The 19,731-nt window shown below is 45.5% G+C and overlaps 1 protein-coding gene across 5 annotated transcripts in view; it reads left to right on the top strand.

Moving 5' to 3' along the window:
• The window catches only part of NUP93 (nucleoporin 93), a 76,456-nt gene extending 62,761 nt beyond the window's left edge, over positions 1–13,695 (top strand). For all 5 annotated transcript variants that reach the window (XM_027465987.3, XM_072043905.1, XM_072043904.1 and 2 more), the window contains 12 exons: positions 26–191; positions 967–1,060; positions 1,889–2,080; positions 2,316–2,442; positions 2,547–2,619; positions 2,946–2,990; positions 4,190–4,306; positions 4,948–5,066; positions 7,008–7,125; positions 7,494–7,577; positions 8,499–8,627; positions 13,464–13,695. In XM_027465987.3, the coding sequence (XP_027321788.1) occupies positions 26–191; positions 967–1,060; positions 1,889–2,080; positions 2,316–2,442; positions 2,547–2,619; positions 2,946–2,990; positions 4,190–4,306; positions 4,948–5,066; positions 7,008–7,125; positions 7,494–7,577; positions 8,499–8,627; positions 13,464–13,574 (1,375 nt within the window). In that variant the 3' untranslated portion in view covers positions 13,575–13,695. The remainder of the gene's footprint in view (positions 1–25; positions 192–966; positions 1,061–1,888; positions 2,081–2,315; positions 2,443–2,546; positions 2,620–2,945; positions 2,991–4,189; positions 4,307–4,947; positions 5,067–7,007; positions 7,126–7,493; positions 7,578–8,498; positions 8,628–13,463) is intronic.
• The last annotated feature ends 6,036 nt before the right edge of the window (positions 13,696–19,731 follow it).

The following is a 19,731-nucleotide window of genomic DNA, read 5'->3' as shown; positions in this document are numbered from 1 at the left end:
TTTTTCCTTCGTTTTTTTCCGTTAGATTATCTGCTGCCACAGAAAATAAGCTGCGTCTCCATTACAGACGAGCTCTGAGGAACAACACTGACCCGTACAAGAGGGCTGTTTATTGTATTATTGGCCGTTGTGACATTACAGATAACCAGAGTGAAGTTGCTGATAAAACGGAAGATTATCTTTGGCTGAAAGTAAGGGTGGATGTTGAGGTTGTTTGTTTTGTTTGCTTTTCTTTTTTAAGAACAAGTCTGTGCGATGCTACATGTCAGCTCTGCTAACCTCCCTGAATTCCAGGTCCATTTTTTGCACCAATATAAAATATGTGACTTGGCCTGCAGATAGTGAAGGGCTGGGAACTCGAGTCCCTGGGCTAGTCTTACCCTCTGTACTACCCAGGTGCTAACCTGGGGACACTTTTTCTGGAAGTGTCGTGTTCTTTACTTCACACTGATCTTCATCAGCTCCTTTTACAAGTAGCGTTAGCTTGCTACAGTGAGGATCCATTGTGAATTTTCCTTTCTGGATGGATTATGGCTGAAATGTCGGTGTCAATTGATAGGAAGACAATGTCCTAATCTCCAATACACAAAATTCGCGGAGTTTTGGAGGCACGATGGATACTGGTCAGTACCCATTGAAGAGAGGGAATAAAATGATATATTTAAGATTGGATTTAAGATTGGGGGGAAAATAATCTTAATTATCAGTGGGTATTCCAAGTCCCTGTATTCAAGTTTGGAATGGACGGAAGCAAAAGGACCCCTGGGTTGTATCTGCATATATTTGTGCTGCTGCTGTGTTAGAGAACTTTGCTTCCCAGAAATGGATGGACCTGCTGCTGTGACTAGTAATTTATAGTCAGTTGGTCAAAACCTGATAGGGCTTCAGATTGAACGAAGATCTTCTAAATGCATCCCTTGAGCAAGGTGAAGTGGAAATATGTTTCTTTTTTTTGAATGTTTTTAGCTGAATCAAGTGTGTTTTGATGACGATGGTGCAAGCTCTCCGCAAGACCGATTAACGTTATCACAGTTCCAGAAGCAGCTGCTAGAGGACTATGGTAAGAAACCCCAAAGAGATGTGCCACTAAGGTTCTGCTTTTCTCCTTAGGGCAATTTCCAATTGTTATTACACAAACCCTGGACTGCACATAAAGCCTCTAGCTCTCCATCACAGGCCTCTTTAGAGTGTTCATGAGCAGTGAGTTTCCCTAGAGGAATGGCATATTTCAGTAAGACATGATGAAAGAATTCTGTGTGTTACAAATTATCATTTGTAATTTGAAGGGATCCAAATCAACAGTTCTTTACACTTTGGAAAGTTTTAGGAACAACCATGGCCCAAGAGAGTATCTTTGTGCATCACCATCTTTTGATCAATGAAACACGGGTCATTTAGACCATCAGAAACATAAGAATTTGATTCTCTACAACTTTGTCATTTGCAGCATGACTTACACCCAGATAAAATTGAATGGAAAAGAAACATAATAAGCTACTATTGGTGTCATTGAGTAGGAAAATCCAGGTTTATAACGTTATTTGGTCTGCTTGGCATACACATAAATGAAGACAAAGTTGTGGCCAATAGAGAATCTATTGCAATCAGACTTGATGGCTGTCTGAAAAGAAAGAAAAAAAGGAACTTTTTTGAGTAACTTTATTCTTTCATTTCCTGAATGTTTTTATGGCGTATCTTAGTGGATATATTTGCAGAGGAACAGTTACAGATAGTCCACTGATGTGTGATTAGGTATTCAGTTTTGTCTAGCGTGTTTATTTCTGTTGTCACTGAACAAACGTACATTGTGACAAGAAGCTTCCCCTGTCAGCAATCTGATTGTCAAACCATTTTCACTAGCTCTGTGTGTGTGTATTTGTTTTCTCAGGTGAATCACATTTTGCAGTGAACCACCAGCCTTTCCTCTACTTCCAAGTATTGTTCTTGACAGCACAGTTCGAAGCTGCGATTGCTTTTCTATTTCGGACAGAGCGCTTGCGTTGTCATGCTGTTCATGTTGCTTTGGTCCTGTTTGAGTTAAAATTGCTCCTGAAATCTTCTGGGCAGAGCGCACAGCTATGTAAGTCCTGCACATTTACAATAATGGAATATTTTGAGCCCCTGTAGCACCCTGTAGACACCGCAGCTCTATGTAACTGAATAAACAAAGGATATTTACCAGCACAATCTCCTAAAAGTTAATCATTTTAGTTGCATTAGAGCTCTGGATTATGTCTCTGACTAACTTGTGATGAAGATCAGAGCAACATTTGCTGGCATTACCTACTCCAATTGTGTTGTTTCTGACGTTGCAGTAAGCCATGAGGCTGGTGACCCTCCAGCTATTAGGCGTCTCAATTTTGTGCGGCTTCTGATGCTTTACACCCGGAAATTTGAATCAACGGATCCAAGAGAAGCCCTGCAGTATTTTTACTTTCTCAGGTAGGAGCCCATATGTCTCTCTAAATTTCCTTCTAGTGATGCTACTTAGTTATTATCTGGGATGTCCTTGTAAAAATTCTTCCCTCCTCCTGTTTCTTTTGTAGGAATGAGAAGGACAGCCAAGGAGAGAATATGTTCTTGCGTTGTGTTAGCGAACTAGTAATCGAAAGCAGAGAGGTATGTTGGTCTGTGTTGTACTTGCTCACTTAAACTGAAATTCATTTCTTCATTGAACACTTCCTTAGGCAAGACAGCCTTTGGTTTTCCTTTTGCCTGATGCAGACCTAGCTGGGGGGAAGATGATAGCAATGACAGTATGTTTAAAATACTTAATCAGGTCTTTTTGTGTTCCTTACATATAAATACTAATTCTGACGTCAACCCCTGTTTTTCATTCACCCACAACTGCATCTTTGTACTTGGTAAATATGTTGTGAAATACATGCATTTCATCTCTCTGTTTTTGTTTTCTTTTTTGCTACTTTACGTCTCTGTGGATATAGTTTGACATGATTCTTGGAAAGCTGGAAAATGATGGTAGTAGAAAGGTGAGTTAATAATTGACGTGTCTATTTTAATACTAAAAAGTACAAATCACATGTGATCCAAAGTAGTTATGAGATTATCCAGCCTTTCTTCATTTATCACTAGTCAAATTATTGCCGTGTTTGAATAAATGCTGTTTTTTTCAAGTATCGTATCCTTTTATAGAATAATCCATGACCTGCCATCACAGGTTAAATCACTGCTTGCATAGTTAGAAAATAAAAGAAGCCTTAAGGTTTTGACTGTAAAAAGGACAGTGCATGCAAATAATAGAACATTTTGGATAATCAGTGAAGTTTTACTGTGCACTGTGGCGACTTGTTCTGCTCCATATATCAAGCAGACTCCAGAATCAGCTAAAACTTAAGGTTAGGGCTCATGCTGCTATCATTGCCGCTGTCAAAAAAAAAAAAAAAAAAAAAAAGTCATTTCTGGCAGGGTTCTATTTTGGATGTTTTTCTTCTGTTGGCTTAAAAATCCTGGGATTGCACATATTAGGTGAACTCGGTAATCTTCTTTACCAATTATTTTTCATTTCACTGTTCTTTCCAAGACAGATAGATTATAACATTGGCGATGAATCCTGTTTGCTTGATTTTAATCAATTCATTTTACATGTAATTGTATTCTTGTGTTTCTTTAGTATGAAACCAGCAATTTAGCAATCACAGTTTTAAGATAAGTTCTTCTTGATAGTGTAATCTTACTTTTACATCCTTAACTATGGTAAATTCCTTTCCAGATGATATTGCCTTTTTCCTCTCTTCTATTGTACTTGTTTATTGTTTCATTTAAAGTTCTTGTGACACTTCCTTTTTGTAAAATCTAACTTGCAATCTGTCAAGTCAATACACACAAACAGCAACCCTGGAGACCCTGGCATGTTATATACAGAAGGTTTCCATATTTTCTTCTTCCTGTAACTGGTCATCAGCAAATTAAAATAGTATATTATTTGACCTGTTGTCTGGGTCATTTTGAATAACTTAGAAACTGCAAATGTCTCAATGCTGACTCTTTTGGAGAAAGAGCTCCTTCTATTTTTAACATGGTCCTTTTGCACATTCCCATGGAAATGTACAGGCCATTCTATTCATAATCCAAGATGTAAAATACTCATTGTCTTGAAATACACTTGACAGAATATTAAGCACTCTGATTTCTTTTCTCTTCTCTCCCTTCATTTGTCTCATCTCTGTAGCCTGGAGTGATAGACAAGTTTAATAGTGACACAAAACCTATCATTAACAAAGTGGCTTCTGCAGCAGAAAATAAAGGATTGTTTGAAGAAGCTGCAAAACTATATGACCTTGCAAAGGTAACTATCTTCTATGTGCTGCCTTAAATAAGTACTTGCTTCACCATTTTTTCTCAAACACATTCACTGTGATTAGGAGGTTAAACGTAATCTCATTGATTTACCTTATTCCAGTAGACTATTTGTGCAGTTTGGGCAGAGCCTTTTTCTGCTTAAAGAGGGTTTCTTTGAGTAAACGTGGATAGATTGTTCTCCAGCCTATTCTGATTTAGGACATCCCAGGTTCTTGATCAGTGTCATCTATTGAACTGGTTGCCCTGTGCATGATGTTACCCTGGCCAGTAAAGTGACTTACCTGGGGTGTACTCTTTCAATTGAACTGAGAGTGAACTGAACTCTAAAATAGCTGGGCTTTGTAATGAGTTCCTGTTTCCTTTTGAAATATATCTGGAAAAAAAAGGGATTACAGCAATAGCCAGTGTCTTGTGGGGGGGAATTAAATGTTGTATGGTTCTTCTTTCAATACTATTTCACATGAGCTAACAGCATTGCATTGCTTACAGCTAAAGTGTTGACTCTTTGTGGGAGGGAGACATCTCTGAGGATGCCCAGGGCACCACTGGAATAACCTTTCTGCTTTTTCAGTGACTTTAACATCCTGTCATGTTCCTTTTACTTGTATGCAACCTTAACCTCAACAGAACCCCGACAAAGTTTTAGAACTGATGAACAAGCTCCTCAGCCCCGTCGTTCCCCAGATCAGCACTCCCCAGTCGAACAAAGAGCGGTTGAAGAACATGGCCCATTCGATTGCGGAGAGGTAAGACAAGGGGTCAGGACCCGACTCAAGTCAGCCTTAGGCTCGTATCTGCAGCAAGGTATTCAGGAAGACAAGAAAATGACAGTTTACCCTGTCCTGCTTGCAATGGCTTGCAGTACTGACACCAGGAAGGTAATCTTCAGAGGCAGGCCAGGTTAACGTGTCAAGAAGCTTTATCTGTAGGTGAATAAGGAAAAGAGATTTACACGATTGCTACCCAGCAGATAGAGCCTATTAAGGAGCACTAAATAAAAGTGATTAGGTGTTTTAGGTGATTTTTAAAACAAAGTATCATGAACAAAAGCTGCAGATTCATTGCACGCAATTCCATAGTTGGAAACAGGAGAGTTGTACAAACCCAGTAATTCTGAGTTGTAACAGCAGAGCAGGGAGTTGGGCTGTTGGAAAACTTTGTTTTGCTGCTGCTTTAATGAACTGCTTGCGAGATAAAAAGGGGACATTTAAGTTGAGCATGTATGTGATTATCATAAACAGACTTCATTTCCACAACCTGTTACTTAGAAAAGTGCAGTGCTTAAAAAAGAACAAGATGTGGAAGTGACCAAAAGGAATCTCATCTGCAGTGTCAGTGTGTTAATGAGGCTACGTGCTTAAGAGACATCAGTGCTCAAGATTCATTAGCAGCTAGAAGTTAGGAATAAGCTGCTTCTCTGCTTCTGAAAGGTAATAATTGCAAAATAGCTTTGGGACTTTTTTAATCATCTTTTGATGCGTCTTGTCACAGTGATTGCCACGGACAATTCCCATATTTTACTAGGGCAAGATCTAGGTGCCTGTGAGAAATGTCTTGCTGCTTTTTCCTGAAATGTTCTCGTGAATAAAAATAAACCAAGCAAGCTTGCAGGCACTTCCAAGTTGCAAAAACAAATAGAAGAATGTATTGATCTCAGTCAGGGGCCTTTGCCTTTCTTCTTTTGAAAGTGACATTTGCCAGTCCACTCCTTCAGTCAGCCTTTCTTTCTTTTAGCTAGGCTGGAAACAGAGCAAAAATTGGTGCCGTATTGACTTAGCAAGAGCCTCATTCTCCAGCAGACACTAAGGAGAATTAAACCTATGGTTTCAGTTTAAGGAGAATTAAACCTGTGGTTTCAGTTTAAGCTTCAGCAGAGGCTGCAGTGGGCTTTGTTTTGGTACTTGTCTGATCTGCGTGAGAGCACCAAATATCACTGCTCAGTAATGCCACTTGACAGCAGCAAACCTTATTGATTCCAAAGCCAGAACAGTCCTGATTAGCTCATCGGGGTAACTGGGGCCTTTCTGCATCTGCTGTGCTGCAGTCAGCACCTCTGGGCGCTGAGCTCTCTGTGGTGTTTTGAAGGAGCAGGGAAAATACCCAACAGAAAAGGCAGAGGGGCATCTCGCTTCCTCCTGCAGCAGCCCTGAGGCTGGTGTGTGCCATGCATTTGACCACTCTTACTATTATTTTGAGGAAGGAGCTCCTTTCTGACCTGCTTGTGCTGTTAGAAGCGCAATCAGACAGCTCTCCAAGTCATCTTCTGGCAAGTGTAACTAGAGAGAGAGCGTGCAGAAGCATCTAATCCATTTCTTAGCTTTTTGCCTGAAGCAGGCAGTTGTGCTGCTGAATTGTCTGCTGTAAAGCAGCGCGTTAAACAGCTTTGTTCAGCACTTGCCTTGCAGCTCCTGAGTTTCTGTCACTGTTTTCTCTGTGAATATGGAAAGTGTAAACATTGAAAAGGAGACAAATGCTGGATTTGATGGAAAATTAAAAGCGACTAAAAGGATTTTTAAGAAAAGCCAAAACCTGTGAAAATTCTGCCTCTCGGTTAAGAAAAACTGAAGTTGTCCTTTGTTAGATGCCTCTGTCCTTGTGCTTGATGTCTCTGCTTCAAAGAATTGCAAGTGCATGCTTATAAGTGGTTGCCATTTTGCACAATAAAATTGTAAAACATTTTCTTTCAGGTACAAAGCTCAGGGGATAAGTGCAAAGAAGTCCGTTGACTCCACGTTCTACCTTCTGCTAGACTTAATCATGTTTTTTGATGAATATCATGCCGGTCACATTGACAGGGCCTTTGATGTAAGTTTCAAGAGTTCTGTTTGAAGTGCAGCCTTACTAATGCCCTTGAAAACCCAGGATGTCTCATAACATCACTTAAAATAAAAAATTACATTTAATGAGTTAGAAGGTGCTGCAATGCTATAGGAATTTAAAAATGTGTTTCTTTCCTGTTGCTTGATATTTCCAGAAAGATCTTCCCGATTATTTTCTAGTCCTTGAACAAAATATTTCTCCTCAGCAAAGTCAGGGCATAAACCAGTAAATAACAATGAACTGATTTCTCCTGAATGGAGTTGGGAGCATTAGCACTTCAAAAACATACTTTACTAGTTTAGAATATATAGAGCATTGATTGTCTGCACTGATTTGTGCTTTTCTTTTTGAAGATTATCGAACGCCTAAAGCTTGTACCTCTTAGCCAAGATTGCGTGGAGGAGAGAGTTGCAGCCTTCCGGAATTTCAGCGATGAAGTAAGTAGTGTCTTTTCTTTTTAGCTTCCAAAATATTTTTCCGTGTTAAAAGGATGTTAAAACCATTTAATCTCATCATTCTTATTCTTTAAAGGGAAATAGGACGGAATTATTTTGCATTCATGCAAGTAGACTCTTGGATTGCTGCTCTTTCTCTGTAACGCTGCTCTTTGGAGCACTACAAAGCATGCTCAGAATTTTTTTCTCCACTTTGCAGAAGGAGTCTGTAGGTCTGAATAGTTTTGAACTTGCTTAGTTAGATTCACCTCTGCGGAACAACACCTGGGTTCTAATACTAATAATTGCCTCTGCTCTCCAAACCTGATTTATTCTGCATCGCAATATATTGAAAGAAGCTACTCTACCAGTTAGTGTCACCTGGGAAATGAATGGAGGAGTGTCAGGCAAATGAACAGCAGCCTAAGACAGAGCAACTGTACAAAAGTAAAGATTTGCTCTCGGTTCTGTTGGTTTGCTTATGTGCAGCAATGAATCATGCACCAGTGATTGTGACCAGGACTTGTTTTCTGGGACGCTGTGCAATCCTTAGGCTGTAAATTGAATGTGCAGTATGCTCTTGGAAAACTTGGGAGATTATCCTCTTAGTACGGCTGATGGCATCAGGTTTTTGTTTGGGTGTTCTTGTGTGTGTGTTCAAGTGCTTTGTGTTATATCTGGACTGTCGCTGCCCAACACGAAGATGCAGCTGTTCTGCATGCCTGTCCCAAGTCTATGGATAACGTTTTTTGCCAGGTCATGCAGTCCTGGTAGGGGTAACCATTAAATTTGTGACTGTTATATAAGGAATTATCAACCACAACTCTCACTGCTTGGTTTCCTGATGTCATTGAGCAGCGCTAATGATTCTGTCAACCTGCTCTTCATTACAATGAATCTTCTCTTTTTCTCTCCTTTGTGTAGATCAGGCACAATTTATCCGAGGTCCTGCTTGCAACCATGAATATTTTGTTCACCCAGTATAAGCGGATGAAAGGCACAAGCCCTGCCACTCCTGCCAGACCCCAGCGCGTAATGGAAGACAGAGATTCGGTAAGATTATAATCCTCACTGTCTGACAAGTTTTCCTATTTTTTTCCCCTAACTTTCAAGGGATTGGGCTTTGACTGAGCATCTGTATCAGTCTTTGGTTTCAAGCAACTAGGCTTTTCAGTTACTTGTCCTGAGGCCAGTCTCTTGTAACTTCACCTTTGTGTAAAGAAAGGGTATTGCTCTAAATGGCACAGAGCTAACTAACAATATGTAACAATATATATCCTAGCAAGAAGAAATAAGCATTCCGTTTGCTTCTTGGTGGGATCTTCAGTAGTTAACAGATGTGAACAGTGCAGTGTCTCTAGGATAGTTGATGTTGCCTTTAAACTTGAGCAGATTTTCAAGAACCGATTTCCACCTCTGTTATTTGAGTTGGTGCCCTCTTCATGCAAATCTTATTCCTTGGGGAAAGGCACTTCACTCCTCTCCCTGGCTTGCTTCCATAATGGCACAGACAGACATTTGCAAAGACATTTCAAATTTCCATGAGCAACACACCAAGACCATCAGATATATTCACTTGGTGGATGGCTGTAGTGGTTTGCCAGTACTGTTCTGCTGTCTTTGCAGCAACATGAGCAGCTTTCAGGTGCTGAAGTGCTTGCTCTGGGTGTTTGGTTAAACAGCTGGCAAAGTTGGGTTGGACTTAACTGGTAGACTTGCTGCTGAAGCATTTCCTGCATCCACGGATGGAAGGCTGCACCTTCAGCTACAAAATGGGGATCTCTTAATAACAGCACTTAAAGGACACAGGCTGATGTGTGGGCACTCACCTGTAAATACTCCATAAAGCAAAAATGTGTTCAGTTTAGCTGCCATGGATTTTGGTCTCATAGCTCTTACTAAATTAAAGCTGTCGTAGGCACTTAAAAATCAAGGCCAAAGCACTCATCCTGTCCTACAGATCAGGAAATATGTATCAGCTCCTATTTGAGATTGAAAAACAACTTGGGCCTCAGCCAGCTTTTTTTCCAGGCTTCAAACATCTGCAAAAGTGCCTTTGATCTGTAAATTTCAATATTGGTGAAAGTCTTTGTAGCATTTTTAAATTGCATTAGAAAATGAAAGGTTGGAGTTAACGATGCAGCTTTTGTCTTTGGGGTACAGCCCGTGTGTGAGTTACAGGATCCAGCCTTGCAACTGCACTTCGACTCTAGACTGGCAAAATCAGAGAAGGATGCATGCTGCTTAGACTCTCCCCACCTTAAATTCTGTTGTGAGTCCAGGATAACGCAGTCTGTTACCTGCTCTGTGGGTTCACAAGGGTGTGGCACTGAGCAAACAGCCTGAGCCCCTTGCTTTTCAAGTGAGCCTTTTATTTCAGTTTTGTGCCTGCAGCGTTGTGCCTTACGTAGCAACATTGACCACCTCTGTTTGGGTGTAACCCTGTCAGGTGTCATCTCACTGTGAGTAGTGTGACAGCTGATTTATCAAGCTCAACACCCTCAAAAGTTTTCTTCTTCAGGCATGAAGTTAATCAAGCTGCTGGCCTTGCGGTGGGGTCTCGTAGCAGTAGGGCATCGCTGGTGGTAGAGGACACTGGGTCTGACTCGTGGATCTCTGGCTGCAGAGCGCAATAAAAGCAGAGCTTAAACCATCAGAGGGAACAAGTGCCCGCTGCCTCTGTGCACGGGGATGTGATAAGAGAAATAGTTGAGTGATTATAATGGCAGAAGGGAGCACGAATCTTCTGGTGTAGGATTAGCTGGAAAAAAATTCTATAGGCTTGAAGCTCCCAGCTGCCTGGTTTGCATGCGCAGAAAAATATCGGGTTTGGACACATGGAAGGTAGGCTAAGGATAGCTTTAAGACATGCTCCCCTGTCGTCTTACCCTGCAGAATCTCCTCTGACAATGTGGGAGTGGGAAACGAGATCATGCCAGTTTCCCTGCCTGGGAAACAGCTGGGGGATGTAGAGGTGGGAAGAAATGAGGGCATTTTGAACGTGGGGAGGTGTTCCTTCAGCAAAACCCTCCTCATTCAGCTGAGCAGAGATGGCAGATGCAAGCTTCTGCAGGCTGTGCTCGGCAAGTTCCTTTTGAACTTCCCTGGGGGAAAGGCAGCTTTTCCTTTCTCTGCAAGGAAGGAAATTTTGGGGGAAGTCACTAACACCGTGTGGTCTTCCAGAAGCTTTAACAGTCTCAGTGCATTGCCCAGTAGACAGTGCAAGCAAGAAAAGCACCTTTCCTCAAGCAGGTCTTTGAAATCCCTAGGTTTTCTCTACATCCATCTGAGCAAAGAGATTCAAACCGAGCAGAGAGATTCATCAGAGGAATTTGAAGACACGAGGCAGTAGCTGTTCCAAGTCTGAGGCTTGTTTCACGTAGCAGGGAGCAGAGTCCCCCCGAGCAGGAACATACAGCTCTTAAATTTGCCCTCTGATGCCCAGCACTGTTCTGCTGACTGCCCTGCTGGGACCCTGCTGTGACACGCAGGGAGCAGAAGGAATTTTGCAGGAACCGTGTGGACCCAGCAGCAGGGGCAGGATGGAGAGGGAGAAGTACCTCTAGAGCCCTCTGACCCAGTAAAGCTCTCTGCTAAAACATCTCCTATTCCATTTCAAAGTCAAAATGTGCTACATTCAAAAATTAGCAAGTTTGGAGTCAGGGCTGGGTTTTGAAGAATCTTTCTTTATTTCACAAAGAAATTACCTAAACTCTGTTTTGTGACTTTTAGATATATTTACACACACATATATTGACCCATACACATAGACACATTCACAATTAATTGGCTTAGGGAAGGAGGGAGCAAAGTCCTGTCCCACTTGGCCTGATCCACTTTGTCAGATTTCAGGCAAAGATTGTGGCTCTGGAAGCTGTCGCTGCCAGCCGTGACCCAGATGCCACCAGCGTGTGACAGCCGTGCCTGGTCCGGGGTGACCAACCCCCTGCAGCAGCCCAGGGGCATTATCTGGGTGGCAAAATTAGGTCATGAAAGGAATGGAATTCAGGTTTGTTTGTGGTCTTATTTTAAGTCACAAGTGACTTCCACGTTCATTAAGTAATTACAGCCACCAGAACATGCAGACCTCCGGGCCGCTCTTAACCTCTGCACACCCCTGTTCTTGCTTCCCAAAGGACTGCTGCTTGCAGCCCCTCCTCTTGTTTTGTCTTTTTTGCTACCAAAGAGATAAAGGGAATGGTAATTCACGCTGCTCCTGAGTCTTTTTAGTCTCAGTGAGAGGTTTTTCCTCTTTTTTTTTTAATTTTATATTTAATTAAGAACCAGACAACTCGATGTGCATTATTCACCCGCCACCTATTTTGATGTCCCCATGAGCACAGCAGGTTACAAGTGATGCACACAACTCTGTGTAGCCGTTTGGAAGCAGTAAAAGAGAGATTGGCCATCACTGAAACTGATTTTTAAGGCACCTTGTTCAGCAGGCAGTACCTTGGTGTTAACTGGGTGGTAGCAGCTCTGGAAACCCCACTGGAAGCTTGGAGCAATGGGGTCAGGCTCCGTCCTGCTTCTTGTTCAGGAGTCCCCTGCTGTGCTGCACTGCCTTCTGCCACTCCTCAGCTGCAGCACGTGAAGGGAGGAGTGCTACGTTGCCTGATCTTTGCAGCTCCAGGTATTCGTCCTTGGCCAGACAGGAACACAGCCCGAGGTGGGAGCTCTGCCCTGTATTTCTGCCAGGCCCTGGGGCTCTGCAGACAGCCGTAGCTCTCTTTCAGACAGCACAGTGGCAGTGACAGAGAAATGGCTGTGATCTCGGTGCCAAATACAACTTACTTCCCTACCCCATGCAGTGTCTTGAAACAATGCTATCAGCTGAGCACCCCGGCTCTTCCTCTTAGCAGCTTACAAAGCTCATCCACTGGGTAACCTGTGGTTTATCAGCACACTGAAGAAGGGGCAGAATTGCCCAGATGGCGATCAGAGCTGGTGTCTGTTACTGTCCCCAGCCACGTAATGGGCTTCAGTCACTCCCCGGTTTGTCAGTCCCTGCTGTCAGGGTCACCGCCCGTGTGCCCACAACGACCAACATCGCTTCAGCTTTCCCTGCAGTCAGCAGATTGAGGGAGGATTTGAACCATAGGATCTTCCAGCGGAGTAATTCCGAGCTGCCTAATATTTAAGAAGGAAAACTCTGCAAGCAAACAAAACGGTCTACACATTCTGCCATAAAAATTCAGAGTTTCTCTATCTTCCTGGTGCCCGCCAGCTGTTGGATTGATTTTTTCCCTGTAATCTATTAACGGGGGAAAGAAATGGGAGAAAAAAATCCTAACTTCCAGCTGTGACATAGCCTCCTGGGTGCACAAGAAGAGGTTTTGGTTACTTTAGCCAAACCTCCACAGGTACTCGGCACGTTTCCTTCCGTGGTGTTACGGATTGAGGAGCTGTCAGGGTGTTGTAGGTGAGGCCGAAGACCTCAGGGTGCGCGTCGCACTGCCAGTTTGGTTCTAGTGCTTGTGCTTTGAGGGTGGTAATGCAGCATTTCAACAGGGTCCTTTTTTTATTTTTATTTTGCCAAGTGGGAAAGACTCGTGTTGCCCAGGGACACTGTTCTGTGCAGAGATTGAAGATGATTGCAATACGGTGATGCTCCGTATTGTTGAAAACATTTTTTTCTTGGGTAATTTTAAATAAATGGGCATTTTTAAGCGAGTGGGCAACTCACCATGCTTATAATGGTTGGAAAAGGAAATAAATCATACTTCCATCCCGATGTGGAGTTACGTTACCCAGAGAGCACTTCTGAGCATAAACATAATACTTGCTTGTTTGAAAAGGCAAGTGCTTAACTTGTGTCTAACCCAGCTTTCGTGGTGTTGTAGGGTTTTTTGGATGCTCCAGTAACTGTGCTTTGTTTTTCTATTCTAGCAACTTCGATCTCAAGCTCGTGCTCTGATAACGTTTGCTGGAATGATCCCTTACAGAACGTCTGGAGACACGAATGCAAGACTGGTGCAAATGGAGGTCCTTATGAACTAGCAGAGCAGCTTCTCGTAGGGTTGCAGCAACCTGTGCCTGTCGTTAGTGCGTTCAGGGGTGGGACCAGTGCCGTTTTGTATCCTGTATTTTTGTTGATGGCAATAAATTTCTTTGATTTCTATTTGTTTTTGACATTTTCATTTTCACTGATTTTGTTTTTTGTGTTTTTACGTTCTTATTAATTTTGTTTTAAATTGGTTTATATTTAGAAAATCATTCTCGGTGAGTAAGCGGGCCATGCAGAGAGAAGTCAGTCCTGCAGCAGGGAGGTAAATGAACAATTTTGTAGTGAAAGAGGAAGTTCAGAGTAAGAACTTTGATTTAATGCTCAGCGTACAGATGGGAAATTTTTGGCGTTTTGTTTTTTGGGATGCATGCTAAATGTTGCAAGTGTGATACACCACACGTGGCGTGTGCTGTCCATCCATAACATTGTCTTGTGGGGAGGAGTGTTTGTGCTGCAGGTGAGTCCCATGTGCTGCAGCCTCCTTTATCTTTAAATTGTTGGGTGCCTCAGGTTTACACAGCTTTGCAAATCCTGCAGCTCTGCTGAAGCTTTTGCAGGAAGAGCTGGGATTGGGGACAGGTATATCTCGATAGGAGACACTTTGTACTTGACATGTGGGTTTTTAACAGTTGAGTTCAAAATGATCCCAAGTTGAGTTCCCCAGGGGGAGCAAGGAAGCTGCCCGAGGAGTCTGTGTGGGTGCTGTGGGCAGGGACAGGTACAGCTCTTGGTTCCGTGGGAAACCTGTGTCCCATTCAAGTGAGGGGCATTAAATAATGGCTCTTTGGCATAGTTTAAATGTTTTGAGCTACAATTAAATCGGTGTGAAAGCCCTGTTACATTACAAGATTTTTTTTTTCCTGCTGCTTGAATGTAGCTGCCTTGACTGTAGCTTTGAAATGAAGTGGGAGGAATGGTAATTACAGCTCCTACTGCTCCCGACACACCTTCCCCTCGGCACTGCTGCTGCTTTACCCTCGCTGCATTTGTGTTGCTGGGATATGAGAACATGTGCACTCCTGGATAGGCAACAGAATATGAGAGCTGATTTCAGCCTTTGCATGTTGAATTATTGTGGGGGAGAATTAATGTCCATTTCTTGCAGCAAGTATAACCTGCACTGAAGGATATTTGACTGACTTCCTCATTTCTCTACCAAAAAAGTTGCAGTGTCAATCTAGTCAACCTTTTCACCAGGAACGGCTTGCCAAACCACCCCAAAACATGTCTCATGGCATGAGCGAGCTGGCTGTTGGGGACGCCAGCAGCATAGCTAGGGATTGCCTGTGGCACTGAGAGGTCCTGTGGCATGCTCGAGGCTCTTTTTGGCTGAAGGATGGTGGCGTGGGGAGCCCTGTCGGTCAGACAGGTTCAGGAGCGTGTCCTTTCTCCTGCTGGAAGGGAAAAGGAGAGGCCTGGACGTCACCCCGCGAGTGAGGGGGATTTGGTGAGTTACTGGGAGGTCCTGGTGGGCCCAGCAGTGTCAGCAGGTGAGTGTGGGGGGCTTTGCTGGTGATTTACTTTGCTAGCATTTGTGTGTGAAGGCATCTCAGTGTCCCTCAGCTCCAAAATCCATCTGATGTGGAGAACAAGTCCCCAGCAGGTAGGTACCTTCAGGCATCTCTCCTGAAACTCGCAGAGAAGCCTGCTTGGCCTTGGCTGCCCCACGTGCAGCCCTGCAGGATAAAGCCAGCTCCTGGTTTTCCTTGGTGGCACTCAGCCCCTGTCCCTGGGTCACTCCCAGCACAGGAGCACCTCGCCGCAGTGACCGGCGGGCCCGTGCCTGTCCTCGGGCAGCCTCTGACCCCAGCCTGAGGGACGGCGCTGCCACAGCCTGTGGTGGAAGGGGGGAGGCTGCCCTGCCTCGAAATGCCCTCTCCTCCTCCTCCCTTCGCTCAGACACCGCTCTCACCACTGCTGTTTGTGGGACCTTGCTTTTCTCCTGCCATCCTGCTCAGCTGAGCTCTTGTGCTGGTCCCTGGTAAGCTGAGCAGAGGCTGAATTGTTTCATGCGTTGTCCCAAAAGCTCGGAAGGGCCTTCTGCAACCTGCTGGCAGAGCAAATCCCCTGCAGGGATCCCAAGCCCTGCGAGCAGCCCCGTGGAGGTAAGGCCCAGCACCATCTGAGGCAAGATGTGAGAGGCTGCAGGTGTACCAGAAGGTGCCGTGGATGGTTGGGGTTCATTTCCTTCCTTCTGACTCCCTGTGATTTTTTCCTAGGTGTGTGCAGGTGGCGGATATCACAGCCCAGCAGTCCTCCCGTGGTCCCAGGAGCAGCGGGCTCCAGCCTGGATCCAGCAAGCCTGGCTGCCCTGCACGGCTTCCCGGGCTCTGCTGCAGTGAGGGAGATGCTGAACGAGGCACCCCCGTGGTTTCCAGATGTCTGTTTGCTCTCCTTCCCACGCCTTCCAGCGTCTGTGTTCATGCTCCTCTGGAAAGAACAACCTGGCCGTGCTCCCTCAGGTTTCTGACCCAGATGTTTGCTGCGGGAGTGGGGTTTGTAACCCGCTGTACCTTCACGCCTCCACTTTATTTATTCAACTCCATCTGCTGCAGGGGTTTTTTGGGATGTCATTAAATTCATACGTTGTTTGGAGCAGCCTGCTTGAAGGTATTGTCACCGAGCACTCCCTTTATAACAGGGAGGAATTTGTGCATATGTAATGTGAGGCTATCAAGAGTGACCCCGACTTTCCATGTGCAATTACTTGGAGCAGCATTTTCTCATTTCCCTTCCCAAGCTAGTGTCCTACAGAGCTGGCTGCTGACTAGGAGGGCAAGAGAGTGCCTTGGTGTGAGCTTTACCACAGCCCTCTTAAAAGTGATAATTCCAGATTCTCCGTAGGAGCCTGCATAAAGGTTGTGGAGCTGCTGCTCGTCCATCACACAATGCCTGATTTCTAGCCATTGCGCCAGGTATCACAACGAGGATGTGGTTTTGCTTCCCTTGTGTAAATAATTGAGATGTTGGGAATGCTCCTTGTGCGTATAGGGGGCTTGGGGCTCTTTGGACAAACCCACAAAGGCCAAAGTGAACATCTGAGCGAGTCAGCGGGTGTGATTTGCCTGGCAGAGTTCGTGGCAGAAATGGGTTCTCATCTGAGAGCTGAATTTATTCTTGCTATAAACTGACAAAACGTCTCTGAAGTCAGCAGAGCTCTGCTCCTTTGTACAAAAAAAAAAAAAAAAAAAAAAAAGCACAGATTTCATGCTGCAGATTAAATTTAGGATAATTTCCCTTTCCTGCTGCAGGATTAATCCTCTGCAATACAGACTCTGCAGGTGGACGATGAAATGCAGCCTGGGGGGTGGCTCACTGGTTAAGATCTAAAGCAGCCCACGCTGGTGTTGCTTGAGAGGGCTCAAAGGGTGAAAGCTGCGTGTCTCTGGGCGTGCTGCCCCTGCACAGATGCAGCAGTGACGTGCAGGGCATCAGATCCATTGTCCAGGGTTCTTAAGTGCCATGATATCAGCGTAACAGTGCTTAAAGCTTTGAAGATTTTAAAGCTTGAAGCCCTTTGTCAAGAGAGGTCTTGGCTGATGTGTTCTGGGATTACAGGGGAATTGCAGGGAAATTTGGAAATGCTCATTGTAAATGTCTGGCTTATGTTACCTGTCCAGTAGGAGGGGAGTTAAACCTCTGCCAGGAGCTTAATTGTGGGCTGCTGGTAAAAAGTAAATGGAGCTAATAAAGACAGCTAGCTGCCACGTGCCAACAAGCAGAAAATCTGCTGAAACGTTCCTCGAAGGTCCCTGCCTACAAACTGCCGTGGAGCTGGCAGATACTGGTGGGTCCTGTCCTCTTCTCAGCTCATTTTTTTGGTGTTTTCCCCCAGTAATGCTCTCTCTTCTCAGTATTTTCACAGTGGCATCTGCAGTGTTATCGCTGTGTGCTTGGCTCGTCTAGTCCCAGTCAGGTATTTGCTGTCTGGAGGAGGACGGGAAGCGATCCCTTTGGCCCACCAGGTGAGGTTGCCAGCAGCTGCCTGAATAACCACTTTTTTTCTCCTTTCAGGCTTCCTCCCCTGCCACGTGGAGATCAACCCTGCTCTGCATGGTGCGGTCAGGGCTAAATCCCTGCTCTAATTGCATGGTCCGTGTCATCCAGGTGGTAGGTTCCCTCTTAGAGATAGAAACGGGACAATTAAAACTTAAATAAAGACCTGGAGGAATCCGGTGCCTTGGCAAACTTTAAAAGAAGCCACATATTGAGCATCGAACCGTTCCCTGTGTAACTAGATGAAGGTTCATTTGAGGCATTTAATAGCCAGCGTGGACCAGCAGCTCGGCCCCAGCGCTCTCCTCGTTCTGCTCGTGGTCCCCAGGAGCTGTCGCTGGCGCGGGACGGCCCCGGTATTGTTGCTGCAGCTGGTGTTGTGAATCAGGCCGACGACAAGCGCATCCTACTATCCGGCTATTTCACTACACCAGGGTTGCATCATACCACTCGCTTCGCTCTTCGCCTGCCGTCCGGAGTCCTCGAGCCTCTCCTGGAGCATCCTTCTGCTGTGCTTCACCTCCTTCTGTTTAAGAGGTTCCCTGCGATTTGCCCGGTTTGGGGCCAGTTAATGTTTTCAGGTGAAATAATGATGGTCTGAAATAAAGATGTTGCTTCTAGGCACGAGTCTGCTGCTGTTTCTGTTGCGGGCAGAGGCTGATGTCCTTGCAGGAGGTATTGCCTTAGCTGCTGAAAGCCTGAAGCTTTCTCCTTGTTGCATCTCATTGCTCTTCACATAAGCAGAGATTGGAGATGTACCGAGTCTGGGCAGTTCTCCCTGGTGTCTCCTGAGCCCTGCAGGGAGCTGCTCACTTCCTGGCACTATTTGGGCTGGGAGCAGGGGCAGAGTTTGGGCATTACGTGGGCAGGATGCAAACTATAACAGCAGACACCCGGCTGTTCCACGGGGAATTGCAGCTGAGTCCTGGTGGCTTCCATCTCCATCCCCATGTACTTGCAGGTGAGTGGGCTGCTGGGCTTCCTCCTCAGGAGATCCAGGTGCCCCCTGGAGATCCAGGTGCCCCCTGGAGATCCAGGCCCCCCAGGGAGGCTGGGTGTGCAGGGCTCATGCCACCTCCGCTGGGGACAGCAGTGGCACCAGGAGTGCTGTGTTGTATTTCACACCATCGTGCAAAATACAGGCGCTGCCTGTCCTCAGCTCCCCGGGGAAGCAGCTCTACGCTGGCCATGTGTGATTGAGGGCGGTGTCTGCCCACGCACAAGCGATGCAAGAGCAAGTCCTCAAAAAGCAGGTTAAAATTTGTGTGTGAGTGCGAAAGGCAGCCTGAGGCAGCGGGCCAGGCAACCCGAATTTTCCATTAACTCGCAAAGTAAGTGGGGTGGAATTCCAATGGGCTGCAGCGTTGCCCTCAAATTTTATTGCCTGCCTTGTTCGCTGTCCTCAGCGATCTTTGTAATGGCTTTTGGTGCACGTGTGACGCCCACCTCCATATAAAAGGCGCCCATCCCTCTCCCAGCCTCTGGCTGCTGCAAAGTGAGCATCTGCTCGTGTTTTGTCAAGTGGGGAAGGGTTAAATGAGGGATGTGGTTTGGGGGGAGATTTGGATCATGGGCACTCAGCCGTTCCCCCATCCTGGGGTCCAGAGGGGTTTCTGGTGGGGTTATGGGGCTGTGAGCATCTTTGCCCCCCAGCCCTGGCACACCTCCCTCATGCTGTGGTTTCTTCCTCCCCCATTTCCCCTGGTTTCACACATCCAGCACAGCTCAGCACCGCCAGCAGCAGCTGAGATGATTTATGGGGTCTGCTGGGTCTGTGGCAGTACCCTAGGGCAGGGGCAGTGTGCGTGGGACTTGCTGCTGTTTTCCATAATAAATCCAGGTGGGAACTGAATATTCCTGGGTCGGGGCTGGAGGCGAGCTCAGCACCGTGCTTCTCTGCCGCTCTGTCCTTGGGACTTAATCTCCAATCTGTTATCACCGCCCCGATCAGGCACTGGAAGCCAGCGATGCTGATTATGGCATTTTTGATACCTCCCCCAGCTATTTTTTTCCCCCTGGCCAGCTCGGGGTGGTTCAAGCCGATCACGTCCCCCATGGCGCTGGGGGGGTGCCGGGTGGCTCTCCCTGGTTTGGCCAGGTATAAATCCCCCGAGCCCAACCCCGGCACCTCCAGCAGGACCTCAGCAGCCAAAA

This window comes from Anas platyrhynchos, chromosome 12 (assembly GCF_047663525.1).
Source record: "Anas platyrhynchos isolate ZD024472 breed Pekin duck chromosome 12, IASCAAS_PekinDuck_T2T, whole genome shotgun sequence".
NCBI classification, from domain to species: domain Eukaryota; kingdom Metazoa; phylum Chordata; class Aves; order Anseriformes; family Anatidae; genus Anas; species Anas platyrhynchos.
Note: the sequence above shows the minus strand (reverse complement) of the source record. Positions and strands in the feature narration are given on the sequence as shown.